Here is a 16,013-nt window from a genome sequence, read left to right as displayed (position 1 = left end):
TTTAGAGGGGTGTGAGGGTATTTTTTTTAAAAAAAATCCTCAGTTTAGCATTTATGCAGGAATAACTACTCTCAGACTCAACTGTGTTTAAGGAAATGTTGTTGTATGGCTTTTTATGTTCTGAACTTCAATCAGCCGATGCCAGCAGTATCCCAAAAGAAGGACCCTCAATAGACCATTTTCAGCATTTTGCTGCAATTAAACTCCTCTGGTTTTAGCCCTCAGGCAATTTAGTACCTTTTTACATATGCACATTATGAACTTTTGACCAGGGCCTGGTAGTCATATATTAGACAGCAGCTTTTGAGAGCAGACTTAACAAGTTCCTCTGAGTATTACATTGTGAGTCAGTTGTGGAAAAGGTAATTTAACCAACTTGCAGAGAGGCCATTCAGAATCTTACTGATGATCCTAAATATGTCTCTCTCCCCCGCCCCACTTTTCTTGTTTCCTCTGGAACCTGGTAGCAAGAGCTCTCAAAGTATGTGATTGATCTTTTATTCAGTAGCTAACGAGGGCTGTGATTCTATTAGTGCTCTACAAGGCAAGGGAACAGTGATTTAATGAAGTGTCTAGTGAGCTGGTCATAGATTTATCCTGTTGTCTCTAATTTGCAGAGCCTTTGCGAGTGGTAAAAGAAACTGCACTCACGCTGCCATTAGGCAGGTATTTCCTTAGTAAATTGTTGTAAGGTCAGGTGTAGTTACCTTAGCGGAGACAATGCCTTACCTCCTCACTGTCTCCAGATGACAGCTGCTGCACTAAGTGCTCACTGAAGTGGAAACACAGAGATCAGAGGTCCATTCCGAGTCCCCCTTAGCCAATGCTGGAGCAGATGAACTGCCAAGTACAGCTAATAGACTCATAATTGGTGATTAGAACTGGGAAGACACAATGACATCTTAATACAAACTGGTGTGTACTGTAGTTAGTGCCAGCTGTTGTTTAAGTGTGTTGGTGGTGTGGACTAATATGTGTGTTCCCTGCTTCTGTTCTAAGAAATTAGGCAGCATGTATTTAATAGTTACTGAGCAGCCAGAAAAAAAAGGAGGGTGGTAGTTGGGGGAGGAAATCCTATTCCCATCAAAATACATTGCTTTAAAGTGGCATTCATGTGCTTAGTGTACACTTAACTCAGCATATAAACTGTCAGATTTAATTTGGAAATCATGCAGTAAAACGTTGGCATGTTGCTAATAAAGAGAAGAAATCTAATAAATATGGTGTTATTTTTTTGCTTCATCAAATTGCAGAGCTTTTATTCTTCGCTGTTCCCCAGGATCGTTGAATTTTTTGTTCTATTTGTATTTTGCCAAAACGAGCTATTTGCTTCCCAAGAAATAACTATCCTGCTGCAATTCACTGTTTTACTGCATTGTTAAAGCTGACACCAGAAGCTTCTATACTTGACTTAACCTCAAATCAGCTTTGGTTAAGGACAGAGTCTTAGGTTTGGATAACTAAGGAGAACATGGAAACTGTTGAGAACATATTGACGAGAGTCGTTTGTTGCCGTAACAAAATTTTATCCAAATGGTGCTTAAGGAACAAGCATGTGAATGAGCCACTGCAACTCATTAGAGTATAGCACATAGAGTATTGGTAGTCAGACAAAGAACTGGTTAATGTACCAGAAAGTATGGTGTAATCATGCTTATTTTCACCCTTCATGATGTTAATGAAATTTAGTGTAACATGGTAGTATGCTAATCAAAAAGCCACAGTTCCAGAACACAACCGGTACTGCAGTGTAAAAGGAACACTGGAAATCGTGATAGAAGTGCTAGCATTATCACCAGTAAAAGTAACATATTAACCCCACACCTGAATGCAGCCGTAGTCCAACACTCAGCGCTACAGTAGGGCCCCACTTATATGGCGGGTTACGTTCTCGATCCCCGCCGAAAAGCAAAAACCGCTTAAAAGCGGAACTCATTGAATAGAATGGTGCACAATGCCCGAAAACTGCCATAAAACTGGAACAAGTGCTGTATGAGTGGGGCTTTAGTCTAATTGTGTCTAACTGAGACCGCCACATTAGCGAAGCGCCGTAAAGTGAAGCGCCATACTGTATATCAGGCTGGGTCTCACTTACTGGTGGTGACAGTAGCTTGCCACTTGATCTTTCTGTCTTTGATTTTAGTTTCTTATTTTTAGATTCCTTCCTAATATTTATGTTAAGTAATTGGAAGGACAGTATCCCCTGCGTGATTTTGCCTGACCATTTAGATTTTTAATGAGAGGCATCTTAATGTATGTGCTTGTACTTTTTAATTTATTACTTGCTGTTCATTGCCTTAGGATCCCTGGGTTTTGGCCCACATTATTTTTATATATGCTTTTATTGTATTGTTTTTATTGCACTGTTGTCAGCTGCCTGGAGATCCTAGAAAGTACAGGGTAAAACATTTTAATAAATACAGTACCTGTGACAAGAGCTGTCACTTCTAGATAGCTGTCCATTCTGGAAAAGGTGGGAAGAGGTGTAGGAAATAAGTGGCATGGTTTTCATGCAATTAATGGCAGAGGAAGCAGTGTGAATATTAAATAATAAGACTCCTGACCTGTATGTGTTTTTTCTGCTTTTTCCTTACGTCATCTCCTTCTGCGCTGAGTTGGTAAAATAGCACAGTATATTGTCATACAACAAATCAAGCAGAATGACTGCTTCTGTGGATTGGCATCTTCAACATTAGCCAGCCCATGACTCCATCTGTCTCTTTCTGACCCCTCCCTTTCAAAAGAAGCACCTGGAACCTGGACTGTGTCATTAACTGCAGGGAACACAGGAGACTTGCATTAACACTTCCCTGTATCCCTAATATACTGTACCTTTTTGTGAATTCTAATTCTAATTGCTTTGGGAGCCAATTGTAGGTGGAAAGTGGGGGTATAAATATGACAAATATTTTCCCTTGCTTCTGCAAAATGTAGGGAATCCAGTGGTCTTTGAGGGTTTGTCCTCAAGTAAGGCTTTTTTTTTTGTAGCCCACACACATTTTTGCAGCCATTTTTCAGATGGAACTCTTTGAAATGAGCAGAAAATGTTTCCTGCACTGCAGTACTCCAATACTTCAGTATTAGAAGCATCACTCTCTGTGTAATATATGATGCGGTAGTCTCCAACCTCAACTACTTTGGGCTTGAGGGACATATTTGAAAATCTGAGAAAATATTGTGGCCACCATCATAAAATGGCTGCCATGGACAAGAAACGTGAGTACAAGAGAGAGGATGGGTTTGAGCCCCTAATACAAAACCACATATTTATACCTCAAAGCACAACAAAATGACCTATTTTACAGAAGGAAAACCAGTGATGCTCATAGAGATGCATCCACCCCCAAAATCCAACAAAACACTAGACAAAACCTGTCTGGATTTTATGTGCCCTTTTCGGGTAGATAGAACTCACTGAGACTGCTCTCGCCACAAACTAGCAAAACACCCTCACCCTCAAAATCCAGCGGCTAGAAGCCAGCAACTCTCTTCAACCAGACCACCACTGCCCAAGGTAAAACAGGTGGAGGGGTTAAAATTGCGAGGGAAAGGGCCTTCACAGGTGGCAATGGGGGAACCATAGTGCCCTCAAGTGCCACACTGGGACCCCAGGAATATATAATAGCTTGTATATTCCCTTATATTCATGCTTGATCAGTGAGAACTTTGGGGGAGTCACTGTTAGTGGTCCCCATGTCTTGGATACACAACTCATATTCACCAGGAGCCATGTGTTCTTTATTGTAGGCTGAATGTTATGGAACTCCCTTCTAGTTGAGATCAGACAGGCCTCTCCCTGTTGAAACTCTGGGGCCTACTGAAGACCTGTTTTTATTCCAGCAGGCTTTTTAATTGAATTCTGATTTTATAGTTTGATTTGAATTAATTTTTCATTTCACTGTATTGATTCTCCTGTGTACCGTTTACAGACGACTGTAATTCAGTGGTGTATAAATTGTCAAAATAAATAAATAAATTGTATGTCAGATGAAATTGCCCATCATTCCTCCTCCTCCTCCTCCTCCTCCTCCTCCTCCTACTACTACTACTACTACTACTACTACTTTCCCTCAGTGTCTTCCCATAGGAGTCTATACAGCTCATCTTGCATTTCTAATGCTATAATGCAATCCCTCTGTGGATCCATACTGTAAGAAGTCTTCTGCTAGTTCTTATGCAAGAGTTCACAGAAAAACACTGTGGCAGTTTCTCCTTCTGTTCATGATTGTTTAGATCCAAGCCTCCCAACAGCTCTGTGCAGTTGTTCAGCATTATGAGACATTGAGGCAGAAAGGTGTGTGTGGCCTCAGTCCTCTGTCAATGATTTATGTGCAAGGACTTGCTAAACAATGACAACCTACTGACTGGGACCACAGATGTGAGGATTCTAGCCCTGAGGGTTCTTGAATGGTGAATGAATCAATCACAGATGTGTTTGTTATTGAGGTCAGCCAAGTCCAGTGAATCTGGTGCTATCCACTGACCTGCCTATTTGCCAAAAAAAAAAAAAAAAAGATTCAGGCATTGGTATACTGATTTGTTGGTTACCTATGCAACTTCGGAGTTTCTGCTTGGTTTATTATGGAGCAGTGGCATATTACTAGCATCATGAGCAGCAGTGAGTTTGGGGCGGTGAGGAGATCAGAAGTTTTGATGTTGTGATACTTATATATTATGACTTTGTACATCGCTCAGAGTGGCTCGGTTTCCAGCCAGATGGGCGATAAATAAATCGCAGAAATAAATAAAATAAATAAATATCCACTTCTGCTTATAAATTAAGCAAAGTTTCTCATTTTATTCCTTCTAAGGTTCCTTCTAGGAGGAAGAGCAGGATATAAATTTAATAAATACATAATACATTCAAACTTGGGGAAACTCTGACTAGAAACTCTGGCTTCAGAACAATCTAGGATAATAAAGCTTGGTTTTATACCGGATCAGTCAGGATTATCAACTACAGTTTGATCCTGGTTTATTGAAGAAACCATAGTTTGGCACATTACAGGGGGGAATGCATGAGCCCAAGACTGTTGCTTGTGCATCAACTTTGATAAAGGACTTATGTATTATAATCTAATACGTGTAGTTACTTCCTTCATCACCCTTTCACTACCTTTAAGTAAATCTAATGCATCTATCAGTCTTCTTGAAATAACTACTGATGCATTATAATTGGTCAAGGAGAGAGGCTAATGTTTCTTGACCAGGCCTATTGACCAGTATGTGTTTGCACATGTGGTTAATAATTTATTATTTGGAAAATCTATGTGCATTATAGTCTTTGATGTCATCATGAATTTCAAAGCCAACAATTCCATTTTCGTTTCTTTTTTTAATTTTCAAAGAGAGTAGAAAGGAAAATCATTTTAAAACTTTTTTTTTTTAAGTTGGGGAACTTCCAGCTAACACTCATCCATGCTAATAAGACTGTACATTAAGGTTTTTTTAAATCAAGGCATGCAGGTGAAAATTATTTGAATACATGACTTAATGTATCTGGTAGATTAAAAGAGAAATTAAAGACTTGAGACTGAGAAGAGATCAAAGGCTGTCTTTTCATTGTTCTTTTTATTGTTTATTGACTTCAAAAAGACTTTTTTAGTTTAAGCTGACTTTAATATCTCTTGAATGCTTTTTTAAAGTGAGTTTGAAAACTCATGGATAATGTCTTCATTAAGTGGAGAAAAATCTTAGTGAAAATATAACTGTAAGTTTGCTTTCATTATAGAAGAAAGAGATAACATTTTGCTTAATTAAGGTCTGTTTTTCCTCTATTCTAATTTTATGAAGTTTTTTTAGAATTCCTGCTGATAACAGCTTGAAATAATATCCAGATTTAAATTGTTAGTTTTCCACAGGCATATATCAATATGAGGCTTCCATCTATGTTCATTAATAAGGTTGTGGTCATAAGAATTGCTTTAGTGAATCATACTATTGGTCCAGCATTCTTTTTTAATAATGGCCAGCTAGATGTAAAAGAAAAGCCAATAAATATGTCAGGACAGCTATCATCATTAGTATTAGTATTATTATCATCATCATCATTTAAATTTCTATCCTACTGTTCCTCCCTGAAGGAGCCTCAGACAGCAAACAAGAGACAAAACAAAACATATTTAAAACATCTTTAAAAACTTTTTAATGTTATTTTTTTAAAAAAAACCTTAAAAAGCAATTCCAAAACAGATGCACACTGGGATAAGGTCTCTACTTAAAAGGCTTGTTGAAAGAGGAAGGTTTTCAGTAGGCTCTGAAAAGATAACAGAGATGGTGCCTGTCTGATGTTTAAGGGGAGGGAATTCCAAATTGTAGGTGCCAAAATACTGAAAGTCCACTTCCAGTGTGTGTGGAACAGACCTCCTGAGAAGATGGTATCTGCAGGAGGCCCTCACCTGCAGAGTGCAGTGATCGACTGGGTATATAAGGGGTAAGACAATCTTTTAGGTATCCTAGTCCCAAGCTGTATGCACCAAAACTAGTACCTTGAACTTAGCTCAGTAGCTAATTGCCCTCTAGGGTAATTGTTTCAGCAGCAGAGTAACATGGTGACAATATCGTGCTGCAATGAACACTTCACCACCGCATTTTGTACCAGCTTTAGCTTTTGGACCAAGCTTAAAGGCAACCCCACATAGAGCACATTTCAGTAAGCCAACCTGAAGATTACCAGTGAATGGATAACAGTAGACAGGCTATCCCGGTCCATAAACGGCCACAGCTGTCTTACCAGCAGAAACTGATAGAAGGTAGTGGCTAGGAGTACCTGGGCCTCTAGTGACAAAGATGGATCCAGCAGTACCTCCAGACCATGAGAGGTCAGAGGGAGTCAAACCCCATCCAAATCAGGCAGTTGACCAATTATCCGGACTCAGGAACTACCTACCCATAGCACCTCTATCTTGCTAGGATTCAGAGTCAGTTTATTGGCCCTCATCCACACCACCACCAAGTCCAGGCACTGGTCCAGGGCTTGCACAGTCTCTCCTGATTCAGATGTTGCAGAAAAATAGAGCTGGTTTCATCACCGTAATGCTGACACCTCACCCCAAATCTCCTGGTGACCACTCCCAGTGGCTTCATATTGGTGTTAAACAGCAATGGGAACAAGATGGTACCTTGTGGCACCCCACAACACAACTGCCAGAGGGCTGAAAAAACAATCACCCAATACTGTTCTCTGAAACTGACCCTGCAGGTAGGATTGGAACCTCTGTAAAACAGTGCCTCAGCTACCCATCTCACCAAATTGGCTGAGGAGGATACCATGTTCAATAGTATCAAAAGCACTCCCCTTGTCCTTCTCCTGATAAAGACCGTATATCAAGGCCAATCCATCAAATCTCTTATTTGTTTCCATCCCATGTTCAGAGTCACACTGCCTCTGACTATTGAGGTTATTTAACTCTCATGGGTGGGAAGCATGAATAGATCTTTCCTTTCCTATGTATTTGCATAGCACTTTTTCAAAATTTTATCACAGGTCCTTGTCCGTGTGTGTTGGGTTACTCATGTCCAGGAGGAACTTTATTTCAAAGTTTTGGTATGCACCACTGGTCAGATTACACATACTGGGGCAGATTAGCAATCAGAAAATAGGCCAAAGTTTGAAATAAAAGCACGCACAGTTAATTGCAATAATAGAGAGTGACAGCTTTTACATAGACAGCATCTTCTTTTTTTACCAATGACTCTGAGGTCAGTTCTAGGAGGAGTCAGAGATAGGAGGGATCTAATGTCAAATACAGTGTGGAATTGGTGCCAGGCAGAATGACATGTGTGAGCTGAATTGAGTTAGAGAGAGGTTAGCATGCAAATACATGTTGCTATAAAGAGAAACTAAACCTCAGGTATTACCTATTTCAAGATGAGAGGAATAGGGAGACACTGTTCTTCAGGAGATTGCAGTTAATCTGTAGATTGTCTTTAGCAGCTGGACAGCAGGGATTATTTGGCCTTTGATTGTTTGGAGTCATACATCCTTGCTCTTGTACAGCAAGGTGCTTGTTATGATCAAGAAATATCCATAGAAAGGCAAAGAAGGGAAACAGGGTAAATTGAAATTTATTGAATCCCATATGCTGCGGAAGCACATTGGAATGAAGGGAAATGTATGTTGCTTTTCCATTGAAGAGGCATCTATGGACTTGTTCTCCTTCCTGTCTCTATTCCAGTGCCATTAACAAAATGCCCTTTTAACCCCAGTTAATCACAGGCTGGTTAGAGAACTTCACCTGATTCTCTTTCCCACTTTGCTGGGTCTTTACAAAAGTCTCATTCTGAAGTTTAATGGTGAATCAAGGCCACGGAAAGGCCCTATTATTGTCCAAAAGTCTTGTCTCTGGTCAGGGACTAAATGCTTTTTTAAGTTAATTATCAACTGCTAACACACTACCTCAATTCTTCCCAAGATCTGCAGCTGGAGTCTTTGCTCTTGCTCTTTGCAAACCTTCTTAACATCTCCTTCAGTGGTTTCTTCTTTAAGAAGCTGGCTCCCTCCTCTTCATTAGTTTCCAGCCCTCACAGCATTCAGCCACTCCTACTTCCTCCCTGGACTCTAGCTGTTCCCTTGGGAGCTGTTACTTCCATGTTCAGAGTCTCTCATGCTTGTCTTTCATCTCTTAAGTCTCTTGCTCAATCTGCTCACAGTCTCTCAGAGATTGACCAATTTACTGACCCTCAACATGTGCTGAGTATGTCCTTATATTATCTGCAGCCAGAACCCTCTACCCAATCATCAGTTTCTTACTGAGTGTGGGGAACCTTTGGCCCTCCAGATGTTGCTGAACTATAACTCCCATCATCTCTGGCTGTTGACCATGCTCACTGGGGCTGAAGGGAGTTGTAGTTCAACAACCTCTGGAGGGCCAAAAGTTCTCCATCCCTGGCCTTATAATTATAGGGCAATAAATTTGAATAGAATATCCACACAAGGACCTGTTACATTCTGAATTCTTTGTATTCCACTGAATCATATAAAAGCTGTGTTCTGCGATCAACTCTTGTAACTGTAATTTGTTTTAAACTGCTTTTAATATTGTATTTTTCAACTGCCGTTACCTATCATGGGATCTTACAGTGAAGGACGTTAAGAAATGGAATAAAACGTAATAATAAACATCTCAAGTTGCATAACCCTCTTCAGCAACAGTAACTGTCTCTTGCCAGACTGCCAGATGAACCCCGTTATAATATATCTGTCTGGCTTCAGCTGGAAGTACAAGATAATTTTTTTCTCCTTCACCATTGACTATATTCTTAACTGTGTTTAAAACAGAATAACATTTGAACATTTAAATTTATCCTCGGAAATATACTTTTTCTTCACATGTTATACTATTACCACAAAGTCAATGTTATGAAGTCATTAATTGTATTAGGGAATTTATCTAGCTTAAATTTTGTACAAAAACATGCCACTCTTTCTTCTGTCATTTTGAGACAGGAATGCTTTCCATTCGGCAGTTTAACATATAGAAGTTCATTTTGTGGAGTTGTTCTTGTATGCATACATGCAAAACAAATTGTGCAATATAAACATCTTTATGGTGTGTATAGCTAGCTAGTTTGCAAACATAATCTTTGTGGGTGGTTTACAAGCTCAATTACCCCTGAAATGGAGGGGATAAATGTCCCTGCAGGCTTCTATAAAAGTTACGTGTTTTTGTGGCACTTATAGGGCTGGCCAGGTTTCTCCATCTCTTTGCAAACCTGTAAGCCTTGTATTTAGAAATAGTATGCAATCAATTGTAGATCACTTCCTTGAATGCTTCCCTGAAATTTTCCCTACAGTTTTTACAATATGCTGAAAACAGAATATTATTGGGGGGTTTTTCCCTTGGCCATAAATCACACACGGAAGTGAGATTAGATAGTGGCCATTGTCATGTGTGCTTTAGTAATCCTTAATACTGTTGTAACATTGTATCCTGAAGACATATTTAGGGGGCATGTATCTTTCAGAATATAGCACATAGCCTTTCTTTATGACTCTATTTTCATACACATTCTCACCATTTGGCTGGTGTAGTATAGTTGTCTTGCTAATTGACCATTATGCCATCATTCTAGAAACATATAAGGACATCTTTCCTTTAACATTCTAATACAGAAGTTGCAGGAAGACATTGACAGGCTATCTGATTGTCCCAAAGCAGAAAGCAGAGGGAAATACCCTTGTAGGCACTGTTGGTGAAGGTTGAATTGTGTCAACCTTTGTGAAGCACTTTCAGTTAGACTATTCAGTATCTACAGTTCTTGAGAATGCATTAGCCTTGTTCAGTTTTCTCTTCCCCCTTGTGATTGCTTTGTACGAGGGGGGGACAACAGGGATGAAGCTTTTGTCCCTGCTCTCTTGGCTGTGTCGCTGTGTATGGTTTCATTGCCTTTCATGTTTTGGGAAGGAAAGTTCTGCACAAGCAGCCTGCTGTACTTTCCTAGACTATTTAGAATCCTGATCTCTAATAAATTAAATGCAATTTAAATATTTATTAAATCAACAACCAATCCTTTTTTTAAAAAAGATCCGTCTATTGTTAATTTACCAGGCTATTGTTTTTATAGTATTTCTAATATGCTTTCTAGGGCAAAGTCCTCAGTTAGATAGAACACACACAAAATACAATGGAATATTTATATAAAACAACCATTTAAATCAACAGTCTAAAATAATTCGCAGGGCAACTTATAATTAATGAAACTTTAAACAAAAACTAGTTTAAACCCTGACGAGACAGAGGCCCTGTAGATGAGGGGTTCCCTATATTTGGGAGATAGTTCATTGACGTGTTTTGAATGGGGTTGCATTCCCTCTGAAGAAGCAGGTACAGGCATACCCCGCTTTAACGTATGCAATGGGACCGGAGAGTGTACTTTAAGTGAAAATGTACTTAAAGTGAAGCAATTATCTTCACTTGTACTGCACGCAATCACCACTAGATGGCAGTGGCGTCATGCCAATAAAGTGTCCATTATTGTGAAGAGAACGTACTTTAAGCGGGGTATGGTGGAGTATGGAGCATGTACTTTATAGCGAGGCTACTTTAAGTGAAGCTACTTTACGCGGGGTATGCCTGTACTTATCCCGAAGGTGCTCCTGGACCCATCTTTGACATGTAAAGCAGAGGCGGCCTCAATGGCTAGGAGTGCCTTCTCTCAGCTTTGGTTGGTTGGTAAGACAGTTGTCATTCCTGGGTTAAGATAGCTTGGCCACTGTGGTCTTGGCATTGGTAACCTAATGTCTGGATTACTGCAACACACTGTACATGGGGCTTCCCTTGGGCTTAATCCAGAAGCTGCTGGTGGTGCAGAATGCAGCAGCCAGGTTGTTGACTGCCCCCCTCCCTGACACCATACAACACCTGTGCTGAGGGAGCTGCACTGGCTGCCAATATGCTATCAGGCACAAGGTTTCGCATTTAGCTTTTAAAGGACAAAACAACTTAGAACTAATGTATCTAAGGGACCAGCTCAACCCATATATCCTTTCCCAGCAACTGCACTTCTCAGATGGGATGCTGCTGAAAGTACCATATGCCCCAGATGTGCATTTAGCTTGTGTCACACACCAGGCATTTAGCATTGCAGCTCAAGCTCTCTGGAATAATATACCAGCCCAAAATTAGATAGATGCCTAGTGCCATGATGTTTAGGCATCTACTAAAGTCATGTTTTGTTTAAGAAGCCTTTCCCTGAGGGGTGACCCAGTTACTTATTGAAGAATTGTATATCTGAAGACATTATTTTGTTTCTAGAGTTTGCAAAGTTTGTTTTATCGTTTTTTAGAGTTTGCTGAAATGATTTTATTGATTTTAGAACTTGGGTTTTTGTGTTGTATTCTGTTTTTATCTTGTACACCGCTTCAATGCTTTTGTGCAATAAAACAGTCTATAAATTTGTTAAATAAATAAATAAAGATCGGTTATAGATAAATTATATTAGATATTTGTGTAAGTCAACCATTTCAGTAATCTCAGAAAATATACCTATTCAGTTAGGCAAAGCTTCTGCTTATCAGGGTCTGTGCTGTACTCTTAGCTTAGCTGCATATACTACACTACAGACTCCAAATATTATCAGCTAGTGTTTACTGCCTAGTCTCTTAGGTGGGTACCGGGATATTATCTCATTATAGCTTGCCAGTGCTGTTCATCAGCATCTCACCTCTGCCTTCTGAAAGAAAAAAATATAACTATAGGTTTTCTTTTTCATGTATTTGAAATATAGAATACAGCTACTGGAACTTTTAACCTCCTCCCCCTGCCACACACACACTAGAGTCTGTGCTTAGATTAACACAGTGTCTGTTTAAATTACAATTTCATTAATTACATTTAATACAGTCTTTGGTTAAGATGCCACTTCCTTATGTTTTAATGAGGTTTGAGTACATTTGATATATTGTTACATGGAGGGAAGAAGGTTCTTGTGGGAGTTAGCTAATTTAAGGGGAGGACAGATGTCCATGGCCATTAGGAAGCACCAGTTTTTACTACCTATCAGTCAAATGGAAAAGTAAAGTATAAAGAATAACCTCTGCTTTCTGTTCCTTTTTAGATTTACTGCTTAATAAAAGAGGAACTATAATGGAGAAAGAAATAGATTTTCTGCCCCAAAGTATGGCATTGTAACATTGGTTTTATTTTTGTTACAGTAACAATCTTCATATTACAAGTATTCATAGACATCCAGGTGAAAAATTGTTATGAATTTAAATGTAAATAAATATGTAATGACAATCAAAATATATTTGAGCTTTAAGAAACTGGAGTGAAAACTCTAATAGAATCATAGACTAATAGAGTTGGAAGGAGCTTATAAGGCCATCGAGTCCAACCCCCTGTTCAATGCAGAAATCCAAATTAAAGCATACCTGACAGGTGGCTATCCAGCTGCCTCTTGAATGCCTCCAGTGTTGGAGAGCCCAACATTTCCCTAGGCAATTGGTTCCATTGTCATATTGTTCTAACAGCTATAGGACAATGTTTAACTGAAATCTGGCTTCCTGTAACTTAACCCCATTATTCCGTGTCCTATACTCTGGGACGATCAAGAAGAGATCCTGGATGTGTGAAAACCTTTCAAGTACTTGAAGAGTGCTATCATATCTCCCCTCAGTCTTCTCTTTTCAGTGCTAAATACACCCAGTTCTTTCAGTCTGTCCTCACAGGGATTTGTTTCCAGTCCCCTTATCATACTTGTTGCCCTCTTCTGAACCCGTTCCAGTTTGTCTGCATCCTTCTTAAAGTGCAGTGTCTGGAACTGGACGCAGTACTCAAGGTAAGGGCTAACAAGTGCTGAATAGAAGTAATACTTTTGCAGTTTGGAAACTATACTTCTGTTAATGCAGCCTAAAATAGCATTTGCCTTTTTTGCAGCAACATCACACTGTTGGCCCATATTCAGCTTGTGATCAACAACAATCCCAAGATCCTTCTCACGTATAATGTTGCTGAGCCAAGTATCCCCCATCTTATAACTGTGCATTTGGTTTCTTTTTCCTAGGTGTAGAACTTGGCAGTTATCCCTGTTAAATTTCATTCTGTTGTTTTCAGCCTAATGCTCCAGCCTGTCAAGATCACAATGAACTTTTTTCTGTCCTCCAGGGTATTAGCTATCTCTCCCAATTTTGTATCATCTGCAAATTTGATAAGCATTCCCTGCACCTCCTCTTCCACGTCATTAATAAAAAGGTTAAAGAGCACTGGACCCAGGACAGAGCCATGCAGTATCCTGCTCATTACCTCCTCCCAGTTTGAGAAGTAACCATTGATAAGCACTCTTTGAGTATGATTCTATAGCCATCTCTGGATCCATCTGACAGTTGTTTCATCCAGCCACATGTAGCTAGCTTGCCAATCAGAATATCATGGGACACTTTTTCAAAATCTTTGCTGAATTCAAGACATACTCTTATTTTTTCATTCATGTATTTACAGAACTTATAGAACACCCTTCATTACAAGGTAATCACAAGGCTATTTCCAACATAACATCTAAAAGCATTGTACAAATAAATCAAATCAATTCTAATAATCTAAAAGCTGCTATAGAACAATTAGATAATCAGTAGCAGATTAGAGCGACTAAGACCTTAGGCACTAGTTAAATCAAAATAACTTACCTTCAAAGGCTTGAGAAAACAGATATATTTTAACTAGGTCCTAGAAACTCAATAATGTTAGTTCTAATGTGTAGCCACTTGCACTTTGGAAAGAAGGCCCTGTCCCTTGTCACTGTATAGTGTTCTGCCTGCTGGCAGAACAACAAATAGGACCTTCTTGGCGAAGTTATTAATTTTATAAAATTGTAGACTGTTTTTTCTCTAGCCCCATGTTATCTACATTTTGCCCCTTTTCTTTTCTGCTGACACAAAAATCCATTCATCTTTTCTATCAATTGTTTTTCAGTCAAAAGTATTTTATTTAAAATTACAAGAATATTAGATGTGTCATACTACTGAGGGGGAAAAATCTGTGTAGTTTTGAAAGGTTCAGTCCGCCATCTTGATTCAAAATGGTGTTCAATTCTATCCAAACATAGACAGTAAACTGCTCCTTAATCTCAAGAACCATCATAGAAGATTCAGCTACAATATTTTAAGAAGTGTCCAAATGCATCACCAACAAAACAACTATAACTTTCCAAAACATATTAGATGACTAATATTAATTATTTATGACTAAGAAAGGTTAAATGTCTTAAATACAACTCAAGTTGCATTTTTATATACACAGTGTTTTTGCAATTTGCAACTTGGTAGTATAACAGAATGTATTTTTGGATATCTAAGGGATACCTACCTGTCTTTTTTTCTTCTTCTAAAGGTAGGGAATGCTTTTGAGGTGACAGTCTGTGCCTTTATGGCACTTTATTTCTATCCACCTGCTGCAATTAAAGACAAAATCACCAAGCAGCTAGAATGGTAGCTTTATCTACCAGTCATAATTAATGACTATGGAGTTCCTATTATTGTGTACTTTCAAGATATCAACTGGAAAGCTGTTGCCACATGTTAACTTTTTGATAAATGGCTCAGTTGGATGTAGTTTAGAATGTTTGAGAGCATATGCCTCTGTCATTAGAAATTAAGGATGCCACTTACCCTTCATGTGACTCTTCAGATCTCTCTGTTTCCTTTAGGTGTTGTTCAAAATGCAAAAGTTATAGTAAGGAAATGGTGTGTGAAATATTTGGTAGATGAGTGCTACCATTTATTACCATGTTTTAAGCAATTGAAAGAAATATTTTTAAAGATATAATGTTTTGTTTATATGTTATTTTTGTTTCTTTTTTCTTTTCTTTAGCAATACTGGTTTTAAAATATCATTGTCCAATAATTTAATAAAACAAATTCTAAAAGTACATTTTTTGAAGTAGTATAACAGCAAGAAAATGAAATGGCTGCATGAATGTGTGCTTTTCCATCATGATAATATGTATTTCTGAAGGTCGCCTTTGTCTCTTAAATCACTGGCGCAGGAGGAATTTGCATTATTTCTGGGTGCAACTGCTTTCCAGATTTGTCTAATTTTGTTAGACCTTTGGGCTAATCCAGAAGGGTTCTTCAAATGTTCTTATAAAGTATAGCTGCTGATATAATTGCTAGTTAAGTTATGTAAAAATATATATATTTCCTAAATAGCCTGGGGGGAAAAACACCCTTCTTGCCTTCAATATTTATAGGTGATATTTTATCTTGGTATATACCAGTACAGCAGAATAAAGTAAGCAAGATGTGCCAATGTGGTGCCCTTCAGATGTTGCTGGACTACAACTCCTATCGTCCCTGACTACTGACTGTGTTTGTGAGGCTGATGGGAATTGTAGTCTATTACTAGAGGGCACCATGGTAGCTATCTCTAGAATATTAGTAATATGTAATGGTGGATACGGAGGTGAGAACTGATCTGTTATGTGAGAATTAGGGTGTTACTTGCATGGTTCTATTTTCATCTGTGAAATACTTGAGGATGCACTACATGGGCAAATGACTGTACATGTTGGTACCA

General features: G+C 38.7%; 1 protein-coding gene across 8 annotated transcripts in view; it reads left to right on the top strand.

The window, feature by feature from the left end:
* Positions 1 to 16,013, top strand: part of WWOX (WW domain containing oxidoreductase) — a 797,581-nt gene that overhangs the window by 249,613 nt on the left and 531,955 nt on the right. The window contains exon 9 of one of the 8 annotated variants that reach the window (XM_061594678.1): positions 3,748 to 3,813. The exons of 6 other annotated variants lie outside the window; for them this stretch is intronic. In XM_061594678.1, the coding sequence (XP_061450662.1) occupies positions 3,748 to 3,774 (27 nt within the window). In that variant the 3' untranslated portion in view covers positions 3,775 to 3,813. One more of the 8 variants, XM_061594674.1, reaches the window with a different exon arrangement.

Source organism: Rhineura floridana, chromosome 13 (assembly GCF_030035675.1).
Source record: "Rhineura floridana isolate rRhiFlo1 chromosome 13, rRhiFlo1.hap2, whole genome shotgun sequence".
NCBI classification, from domain to species: Eukaryota; Metazoa; Chordata; class Lepidosauria; order Squamata; family Rhineuridae; genus Rhineura; species Rhineura floridana.
Note: the sequence above shows the minus strand (reverse complement) of the source record. Positions and strands in the feature narration are given on the sequence as shown.